This window comes from Trametes versicolor (genome assembly GCF_000271585.1).
Source record: "Trametes versicolor FP-101664 SS1 unplaced genomic scaffold TRAVEscaffold_8, whole genome shotgun sequence".
NCBI lineage: Eukaryota > Fungi > Basidiomycota > Agaricomycetes > Polyporales > Polyporaceae > Trametes > Trametes versicolor.
In genome coordinates this window covers 1,541,161-1,551,843 of record NW_007360328.1, presented here as the reverse complement: position 1 = coordinate 1,551,843, position 10,683 = coordinate 1,541,161, and the positions used below count along the sequence as shown (strand labels likewise).

Here is a 10,683-nt window from a genome sequence, read left to right as displayed (position 1 = left end):
CTATCTCAGCGTGCTCTGTTCCACCTCATTTATGCGTTACCTATCGCTCGCGCCACGTTGCGATTGGGCTCTACGGATGGCGGCCTGTTTCGCGTTGATCTGACCAAGCCAACCCGAACCCCCTAGCGCCATAGACACCAACGCACCAACGCGCCGAAAAGCTGTAACAGAGACACTCACCTCGCTCTTGTGAATCGACAGCGTCTGCTCCTTCAACACGAGCCACTTGGGGCGCCAGAGCCACGAGACGATGCCGTCCTCCTTGATGGCGACGACGCCGCTCCGGACGACGTGCGAGCTGCTGACCATGTCCGAGTTGCGATTCGGCGATCCGCCAATGCCCGTGTAGTCCGCGCGGTAGACGGAGCTCGAGGGCGAGGACGTGCCGACGGAGAAGGAGGAGCCGTAGCCGGAGTTGGCGAGCACGTTCTGCACGTTGTTTTGCCGCACCGGCGCGGCGGGCGCGGGGCGCGAGGGCGTAAGCGACGTCGCGGTGACCTGGTAGTGCGCCATGTTGAATTGGGTCTCTCACGGGGATCCTCTCAGGCAAAAGCAGAGGGGTGGGGGGACCAGGTGAGCGGAGAGAGAGACAGGGCGGGAATGGGTTAGAGAGCTGAGTCCGGACACCGATTAGGAAGAGGATAAGCCGGTGACACAGATGAACGATGGGCGGGTCGTAGGTTTCTTGTCAGCGTCGTAAGCGCGGAGTCGTGATCGTGAACGTCGTCGTCGTCGGCGAGAGCGACGTGAACGTCGTGCGCGATGTCGAGGGAGAGAGCTGAGGGCGCTGCTGGCTTTGTTTGAGGCCTTGAGAGGAGGCAAATGTTCCCATCTGCGCCGGAAGCGGCCATTGGCAGCGCAGGCCGTGCCCCGCAGACGCAGTTTCTGTGGACAAAGTGGTGGGCGCCTACACGGTGGAGCAAGTGGCGGAGAAACGTACCATGGAAAACGAGGTCGACAGGCAGGAGTTTGGTGTGCCATGGGCAGTCGCGCGCGGGCGTGCATCCTGGACGAGCGGGCGAGAGAGACGCGACTGGCGCTTGACAGGATGGCTCCACTCGGACACACGGGCGTCTAAACAGCTGCATTCGAAACGCGTACGCGGGCTCGGCTCTCTCTTTGCTTTCGACCGCGAGCTGCTCTCTCGGTGTCTGTCTACGTCGCTGGCTGTCTACCGAGTCTCCCTCTGCTGCCTGCTGCCTGCTGCCTGCTGCTGCTGCCTGCTGCTGCTGCATTCCGCTCATCCCGCCCTCGTCCCTCCCGGCTTCAAGGTGCGTCGAGTGTACCGCCACAGACCCGCTTGTATGCGCTGCGCCGTAGATCAGCGGCCGCGCTCGAATTCCGATGCTCACGGTCGACTTGGACACGCACAGTGTACGCGCGCCCTCCGCGACGGACACTCTCCCGTCTAGTGGCGCATACATACGGACCAACGCGCCCTGCTCGTCTTCAGTGACTCGCTCGGAGCCACAGCGGTAAGCTATATGTGAGTCGTTTGCCGTCCGCCGTGAGAATAAGCACATACCTAGACAGTCGCGAATGCGTGAGAAGCGTACCGGGTTTGCGGATGGCCCGAAAGTCGCGAGCAGCTCCAGCTAGGCGGCCAACGAGCACCCCGTCGACGTTCGAGGCGATTTGCGCGTTCCGTGCGTTCAGTGCAGCATCGTTGTGTGCGATGAGAAGGTGCAGGGGAAGCCTTGCACAGTGAGGTGGCGGCGTCGCGTCGGTCACTTTGGGTTGTGGTGAAGAGGGAGAAGGAACGGCTGCATGTACATCCTGTGCGGGCGACGGCGTCCCGGAAATGGGCGGTGAGGTAACGCAGGAGATACGCGCACGGGGCTGGTTGTGAACTTCCTGAGATCCCGCTCGCCAGGGTCTCGATTTGTCCGTTACGTTCACCCGTAGCCAGGGACACCTCGCGCCAGATGCTCCCTCATCATCGGCCAAAACTGTTAATCTCACTCATCCTCCCATAGGGAGTGCTGCATACCAGGATGGAGGTTCCGGGATTGGCAGCTCGTCCTGCTTTTCGGGCTCCCATCCTGTGATCCAGTGCTTCCTTAGCAGACTGTGGTTTACCATAGCGTAATATATCACTCGCGACTCCGCACTCCGGCGGCCGCGCGCCCAAGTCTGTACCCGATACAAGCTGCCAAAATATCTCAGCGCTGTGTCACACATTCGGGCGGAGTACAACTCACTCAGGGACGGCTCCGCGTGGCAAAACGCATCCGCGGGCTGGACGGGACGTGAGAGCGAACTGAGGCACGAGGCTCGCGCCAGGAGAGCGCCCGTGTAAGCGCGGCGGTAGTGCCCGATTTGGATTCGCACTCCCGCCTCCTAAACCGCCCAGGACGCTCGCAGGACCGTCTCTGCCCCCCCGAGTTTGAACACGTCGAAATGATTATCTGCACGCTACTAGAGTACTCTACGCACACCGGAGCCGATGATCCAGCACCGCACCGAGCTCGCCAGAGACCAGGACACAACCCCCTCAGCACACAGAGATCCGCGCCCTCGCCGCGACCGCCGCGACCTCCGCCATCTGCGCCAGCTCCGCCCTCCGCTCCGCCGCCGCCGTCACCCACTTCGCCGACTTGGGCCCGTTCCGGACGTGCCGCCCGGGCTTCCCGCTCGGGTTCGTCTTCGGCCGGGGCTTGCGTGCCTTCAGGTCGCTCCGCCCGAGCTTCGGCGGCGTGCGCACGTACCGCGGCGCGGGGGCCGCCCTGCGCGGGTCAAGCAGCGCCGCGGCGCGCTCCGCCGCCGACACGCGCTCGAAGCGCAGCGCGCCCGCGTGCCACAGCCCGAGCAGGTGCGCGATGCGCGCTCGGCCCGTGATCCCGCTCAGGTTCCCCCACACGATCTCCGCGGGCCAGCCGACGAGCTGGAGGCCGTGTGCGAGGTAGACGAACTTGAAGTACCGCTCGAACGTCCAGCGCATGCTCGCGTCGGCGTCCCCGGAGAGCGCGACTGCGGGCGCGGGTGTGCGGCCGTGTCAGGTAGGTCGTCGACCGTGTATGTTTGCGTCGTGCTCACCTAACACATCGTGGATCAGCGTCCGAAGCTCCCCGCGCATCTTGAGCTCCTCGCGAGCGTAGTCTTGTCGGAGAGTGCTCCCGAGGGTACGATAGCCGGCCATGGCGTCGATGGTGCCGTGTCGAGCAGTGTGGAGAGGTAGGTGTGCGCGTGGACGAAGGCCCTGCCTGGGGGAGCCAAGGGTCACAGGGTACAGGGAAGAACGCAAACAGCGGCTCGCGGAGGGCGTACCGTCGATATATGGTACCGCCGCTCTGCAGCGCGTGAAGCGGCGGGCGCTCGTGACCGATCCAGCCTTCTCTACTTTCGTGAACTGATCGCGTCGAGCCGTAAGGTCGAGCGCGTTCCTGGTGAGTTCTGAATGCTCGCTCCTCGCGCGGCGCTGACCTCATCAGTAGATTGCTCCCAGCGTACGAGTCGGGATCTTCTCCCGCCTCTCCGGCTGCCTCCAAGCGGTCACCCCGTTTCAAGTACGGTACTCCTGAACGGAAAATTGCGCGTGCGCACGGAGCCGTGGTCTGGTTCCGTGCTGCGCCCAGGTAATCAAATCGACGCCTCTCTGTCGGCGCTGAGTCGCGCACGGCGCACGGCGAGGAGACACATTTGTAGAGTCTATCTGCCATCGTTTGACACAACGCTCGCGCCGCGAACGTTCAGGTCAGCCGATTCACAAAGCTGCCATGGTCCGCGTTTCTCACAGACATTTGCATGGCAGGAACTCTGATTTTTCGGCCGATTATCCCGCTCGGTATCCCGCTCAGATCATGACCACGCGACGCCCGCGGCCATTCCTCATAGTTCGGCGAGTCAATGGACGACCTTGCGTTTGCATAGTACGCCCCACTGTAAGCCATGGGCCAGCGGCCGGGTTCCGTGCTGCGCCCAGGCGAAAGCAACGTGTCTCGCACCAGAACTTCCTTCGGGAGAGAACGTCTCACCGTTCACGGAGTTAGTTCCGCATGACGGCGTCTGCTGCGCGTGATGTGCCATCGCCGCCTCCCTTTTGGTCTTGAGCCGTCTGCGGCCTGCACGACTCCGACATTTTGCCAATGTACCGACCCGACGTTGTACGGCACGCTCGAGGCAACCCGCGCAAATTAACCGTTCAGGTGTGCCAAATTCATCTTCGATCTATCATGCTTCTCGCCGGCGACGTATACACATCAGAAACCCTCAAAACGACTATCCCGCGCAAGGGCCGATAGCTATCACATAGCGTGTGCGATCGCTAGCTATCACGTAGTGTGTGCGACCGCTGCAAGATTGTACTATGTAACCGGGGGTGCTGGCTCTTTGAATTCACTCGTGTCCCATTCCTTCGTCAGACGTCTGAGCATGCATGAGTAGCATCACATCCCTGCCCCGGAATCGACGGCGGTACCGCTTGCACCGTACCGCGGCGTCGCCGGGATTCGCTTCAGATCATTTCTGCGAGAGCCGGACATCCACCGCCGCTTGTTGCAACTGGCAGGGCTCAGAGAAAATGTACTGTGCCGGAATCGGCCGCCGTGTAGTAACCGGCATAGAGGTCTGCTTCATATCTTGGATGGATCACCTGGGACTTGTGGAATAACGTTGGCCGTCTGCGCGTGACAAGGCAGCCTCGCGCATACGATAGCTGTTCCTGCCGCCCGTTCACCTGCCAACATCCCGCTTGGGGCGATGCAAGCGTGCCGCGGCTCGCCTTGGCAACACCTAGCACACGCCACCGCAAAGTCCGTAGACGTGCACGCAAGACGGTACGCGAAATGCGAGCCCAGCTGCGACGCACCAACAGAGAGCTTCCGGGTTGCCCAGACAGCCTCCGCAATAGGGCGACATAGGCCTGCGAGTTCGCGTACATACTGCACCGTGCCTTGCCGTAATCTGCGTGATGTCCGCCCCCGTCGCAAAACGGCATTCAACGGTACCGAATTATTTGACTGTGCGATGCGCGACCCTGCACGCCAACGAACCAATATTCTGGCGGAACAATCAGAACACTGCAGATGTACTGTATGCCAGTGATCGCATCCTCACCAAAATTATCGCCGCCGCCGTCTGCTCCTATCGAACGTTCCGACGCCCGAGGTACATTCGAGTCGAAGGGGACGCCAGGGATTGTCGTTCGCGCGGACCTTGCGAAGTGCTTACTCGGCCGAGCTCGGGCACGCCCATCCGCACACAGATACGTCGCCGCGCAAGCCTTCAACCGCAGCGATGGTCGCACGTTTCTGGCCGCGGTGATGCGAGATCTTTGCGCGTAACACTGTGCTCTGTGCGGAGAAGTCAGTCAAAATCCTACCCTGGACGGACGGACAAGAATAGGATAACCACACACGCAGATAGGCGAGTTGCGACGTCGCTTGCAGAGGTACTACACCGCCCGCCCGAGACCTAAAGTAGCCGCCCAGGCGCGGACGGCTCGGCGCGTGAATCGCGTTGTGGACCCAGGCTCCGCCTCTCCGAAGCTCCGGAACACCGCGGCTGAGCTGGGCTCAGTGCGGTGTTCCGCTAGGCTCAGTGCGGATTGAGATTTGCACCAGAAATCCAGGGACATTGACCCTCGCTTGTGGCAGACGAGACTGCGCGTATGCACGTCGTCGGAAGAGCGAGCTGTCGCAGAAGGCCGCACAGGGAGTCAAGACTTGGATGCCGCCGCGCGGGTGGAAAATCTGTAGGAACCGTACCAGGGAGCGTATATTCGCAGAGACAATTGACGAGTCCCTGCACCCGGCTGAGATGCACATCGTGTGCCGCCTAGTGTCCCGGTACAGCAGCGAACGCGACAGTTATTCGGCGGGAGCTGTGGCGGCGCGCTGCCCATCTGCTGTGGAATGGTTTCAGCCATTTGTCAGGACACGAAGCCGGCAGATGTCGTACAGGAAACCTCACATGATGCGCGGCATTTCGTACCGCGTAGGCACGTCTCGACGGGGGCAGAGCGGAGCAATGTTGGCTTAGCGCGGCATGCCATGGATACAGAACCACTCGTGTGGTGCGCAGTGAAGTCCGGGCAGTGGTGCGGTAGGCGGCCGCGGCCGCAGCAGCGTCGCGGTCGGTTCGGAGGGCGGCGACACCGTGCTCGACTGCAGCTTACTTCCTAGCCGATTTCCGCCAGACCCGATGGCCAAGGACGGCCTAGAGCGCGATACATACGACCAGGACGAGGTGGCATGAGCGTGCAGGATGCAGCCGCTCTCATGGTCTGTTAGGTTTTATCAAGCCCATGCTCGAGAGAGCGACTCTCAGGGAGATGCTTACAGAACGGAACGAGCACTGTGTTCCAGAGCTCGAGCATCGAGGTACGGGCCGAGGTGCCTGCTGCTGTGCGGCGGACGCTGCTGCGCATGCATGAATCGTTACTAGTACATGTGGCTCGCAGAGCTGGCGTACTTACTGGAAGGTCTATACAATCCCACCAGAAACCGCGCCGCCTGTTCGAATTGGTAGGATAGATCTGTCGTGCGTGCAACCTACCCGGGTACCTCCATACGCAAGATGTACCCCGCACCGACCACTCCGAGTGCTCGAGGTGTTGGTTACAGCGAGTCGCGCTGAGACTGACGGCTGTAAACACGCGGATGTGCTTTCTGACGGTCAGGGAAAGCCTATATATCAAGGGCAGCTCGTGTGAGCAGCGCGAGCCATCAGCAATGAGAGTTGTACCTGTATGTTCCAAGCTTTCCGGATACCAGAGGGCGTGAGGTTGCGAGACCCGATCTCGAACAGATGCACCCCTGTACTCATATTTCAGTGTTCGCAGGCATGGTTCGAGTGTCCTGGTGCGATGGGCAATCTTACCTGTGCGACCCTCATGTCCGGAGTTGTGCGCTGTTTCGTACAAGGATAGCATGCCAGTGGGCCGTAAAGCGCAGGCTGCTTCTGCACCCCAGAATACCTCTTGCGCGCAGGAACGCGTGCGATAAGAGCTCTGTAAGAATCATGAGTATGCCATCAAGGAATGGTAAGCTACTCACCATGCGAAGCGGGAGTCAGGCGGTGGGCAGGATACTGAGCACTTCGAAGTGCGCTAGACGTCCCATTCCTTCTTATACGGGCACTCTGGGATGCGAATCGCGGCCTGTAACGATAGTCAGCAATCGAAACGCGGGTGCCGGTGATAGACTCGATATGCTCGCCTTCGACTTGGACTTTCAACGTCACAGCATACTGCCCACAAGAGAGCACTCGCGACGTTCGTAGACCGCCTGGTATGTCGGCGGGATGGCTCGAGTGCATGTCGCTGCGTTCGTGCGGCTCCTTCTGCATCGCACGCCTGGCTGGACTTCGACTGAACATCGAGTTCAAAGATTCGAAACACTTACTTTTCGCGATGGTGCGGCTTCGCCTGAATGCACAAACGCGGGATGTATTCCTTCGCTCGGCGCGAGCACTTGTGAAAAACGATAGGACGTCGCACACACTTCTGCCGTGCGTCGACGCGCAACATACGAACGAAACGCACGCACACCGCGGCGCAAAGTCTTCAGTGGAGCTGGGATGTGCATTTTCGTCTGGCCTCGTCGCGCATCTGCCGCCTGCATGCCCGCGATGTCGAACGACGTACGGTTATCGCGACCGGTGTCGATTGGTCTCCGTGCGCAAGAGCATGACGTCGCCGTCCTGAACAGAGCGCGTGAGATGTTTTGTATTCCAGTGGCGCGCGGCGTCTGAAGTCGACCCATACGCTGTGCACGTCGTGGATGGGGCAGACGTGCTGCCTCGTGCCACGACGTCCACGGCGATCGGGACGGCGTAGAGGCCCAGGGCACCGAGGGCGGCGTCCGAGGGCGGCCCTGTCGCATGCGGCCATGCTCTCGTCATCGCCCGTTGGGACCTGGCCCGGTCGACTGGTGCACACCCGTCGCCGTCGGACAGATGGGACCCTGGCGCTCGTTCCGTGTGAGCTGTGCAAACTTGGTACGATCCTACACGCCAATCGCAGATTCGCGTGCTCGTGCCCATGGGACCCACCGTGTTCCGTCACTTCTCATCTCGCCTCGCCCCGTCCCTGACGGTTTAGGGCAACACCGATGCAGGGTTGGCACTCACCCCGAACCCGGTGTAGTCAGACGGAACTGCCGTCGATCGCGCGGAGATACGACCGAGCCCCTTCTGGCGAAGTGCGGAATTGGTTGCGAGGGTCCAGAAGGCAGCCGCGCTGTTGACACGACGGCGTGCATCAGAGAGAACGATGGGGCGGAGCAGAGTTCCCGACCTACCCTGAAGACGAGAGGGAATAAATACAGACGTCGAACGAGCACAAACGGCACGAACTGCATCCCTTCACCTCCCGTCGAGATCCGCGCAGCCTCGCTCCCTTCGACGTCGCCCCTGCCTGCCACGCTCGGTACTAGTCCCCTGGCAGCGCGCCGTGGTAAGCCCGCGTTTCAGCGATGTCTCGATGTTGCTAACCTTGCGTCCTCGTATTCTAGCGCGTGGGAGGGCGGCCCGGGACGATGGGCGCGTCGAGGCGGGTGAGGCCTTCGATGGTCGCGGCGGAGTAGCTTCGTACGTTGTTGTACAAGTAGTTACGTTGCTGAGTGATCCGCCACGATTCGGGCGCGCGAAGCGCTGTCTCGCCTCCCCCAAATATGAGAATCCATATGATTCGTCTATTAGCTTGCCTGCCAGTGCGGGACGCGAGGGAGGATGGTCGACGAGCGTAAGGACGAGCCCGGAAGTACGGTACGCGGGACCTGGGCTACTCGACGATCGAGGCGGCGTTTGTGTAGTGCGTCGACAATCGCAGATGTAGATGCTGTGCCGCCCTCGAAATCAGCGGCGTTGCGTGCGTGCGGTCATCGCATAATTTGTGTAGGCTTGTGTGGGAGGACGTGCGAGGCATGGCGGTGGTGCTGCAATGAGACGCAGGGTGGCGGTGTGAGCGAAGCCCGAGCGTCTCGTTCTCGAGCGGAAACTCACCGCGTTGACGCCTGAAGCCAGAGGCCTGAGGGGCCGCGCGCGGGACGTACGCCGTCCGCTCGCGAAGTGCGCGAGGATCGCGAGAGCTGGATGAGGAAGGAGGAACAAGTGTGAGCAAAGCGGAGACAGAGCGCGAGCAGCGCGAGGGCGCCACGCTGATACAAGTGTTTCGACGACCGCGTATCCATTCGACAGCTTACATATCGTGACGCGCTGCAGCCGCGTACTACCGTATGCACGTACATGAGCCTGCCGCGTGCATGAGGCACGCAGAAATATGCATCTAGCTGTCGTAGTATACACTAAGCTTTTCCAACATAAAGCGAGAGAGGGAGACACGGGAAGAATGAGGAGGAACATAACAAGCACGAGAAGGGGACTAAGGCTAGCGGATGATGGGGTCGTCGCCGGGCGGAGGGGGATGCACTACTACTGCTACGCGGTGGATATACGGGGAGGATTGATTCATGATGGTGACGAAAGAAGAGAGCGAGTATCTGCGTCCCGGATGCCGTCGACGACGCCCACGTCCACACGGTATAGATAAGTAAAGACAGAACGACGCGGAGATGTGGGGGGATATGGGAGCTACCGCCTGCAAGAAGTCCCTGAGACGGACGCGAGTCGTCCGGAGAGTTCCGACCAAGGAAAGTCGCCCAAAATCACAAAAAGGCGGGGAGGGAACTCATGATGCCTGCTTATTCCTGAAGCGGAGCAGGGGCGCAAGCCCGGACATAGCACAAGCCTTCTTTAAGAAGTCATGCTGTGGAAGACGAGCGCGTCAACATTTGCCGTGACCTGAATAACGCATCGCAGGACTTACCTGCAGCAGCTCATCCGCAGTCGCACGGCTCTTCACGTCTACACACAAGCACACGCTCAGGAAACCCTTGAGTTCCTTCGACAGCGTCTCGGGCTTCTTCAGCGTCGGCGTGCCGTTGGTCGCGATCAGGTAGAGCGCCTTGAGCGGCTCCTCGTCGAGGTACGGCGGCTCATTCTCGATCATCTCGATCGCCATGATACCGAGTGACCAGATGTCGACCTTCGCGCCGTACTCCTTTTGCTTGACGACCTCGGGCGCCATCCAGTACGGGGTTCCCACCATCGTCGCGCGCTTCGACTTCTGGTCCGTGAGCTTCGCGCAGAAACCGAAATCGGCTATAGTACAGACGTCAGCACTTTCGGGTAATGACGAGGACGGAGAAGGTACGCACTAATCTTGACGTGGCCCTGAGCATCCAGCAGAACGTTATCCGACTTGATGTCACGGTGAATGATTGACTGGCTGTGCAGATGGCCAAGACCCTTGCACGTCTGCGCGCCGATGCGTCATAAGCACCTTCTGTGACAGTCGCATAAAGTACACTATCAAGCTCACCTCCAGGCAGATGCTCGAGATCTGGTCCTCCTCGAGCGTGTTGTTCTCAATGATGTCCGTGAGCGCACCTCCCTCCATGTACTCCATGACCACCCAAAGCTCGTTGTTGCGGATGAGGTACGCGTCGAGGAAGTTGACGATGTTCGGGTGCTGCGACTCCTTCATCACCAGGATCTCGTTCACGATGAGCTCCTTGCGCGGCTGGTTCGACAGGTCCATCTCCTTGATGGCGACCTTCTTGCCAGTCGCGTGGGTCTTCGCGACGTACACATGTCCGGACGCACTATCGCGAGACAGATTCACGTTAGCTCGACCTCCCTACGGTGCGTAAGAACAACACTCACCCCTGCCCGACCTTGCGG

The 10,683-nt window shown here is 60.6% G+C and overlaps 3 protein-coding genes across 3 annotated transcripts; all 3 read right to left on the bottom strand.

Moving 5' to 3' along the window:
• Nucleotides 1-36: 36 nt before the first annotated feature.
• TRAVEDRAFT_49555 (uncharacterized protein) lies at nt 37-513 on the bottom strand (the record flags this gene model as incomplete). Its single annotated transcript, XM_008042090.1, has 1 exon — nt 37-513. One exon carries the CDS (start codon nt 511-513, stop codon nt 37-39), a length of 477 nt encoding a protein of 158 aa, XP_008040281.1.
• A 1,981-nt stretch (nt 514-2,494) lies between these two features.
• Nucleotides 2,495-3,139, bottom strand: TRAVEDRAFT_49554 (uncharacterized protein; the record flags this gene model as incomplete). Its single annotated transcript, XM_008042089.1, has 2 exons — nt 2,495-2,970; nt 3,037-3,139. 2 exons carry the CDS (start codon nt 3,137-3,139, stop codon nt 2,495-2,497), a joined length of 579 nt encoding a protein of 192 aa, XP_008040280.1.
• A 6,489-nt stretch (nt 3,140-9,628) lies between these two features.
• TRAVEDRAFT_49553 (Pkinase-domain-containing protein) lies at nt 9,629-10,676 on the bottom strand (the record flags this gene model as incomplete). The annotated part of the gene is made up of 5 exons (XM_008042088.1): nt 9,629-9,706; nt 9,767-10,101; nt 10,158-10,257; nt 10,322-10,604; nt 10,666-10,676. Coding segments are annotated over 5 exons (807 nt in total), but the record flags the coding sequence as incomplete, so codon positions are not given.
• Nucleotides 10,677-10,683: the final 7 nt, after the last annotated feature.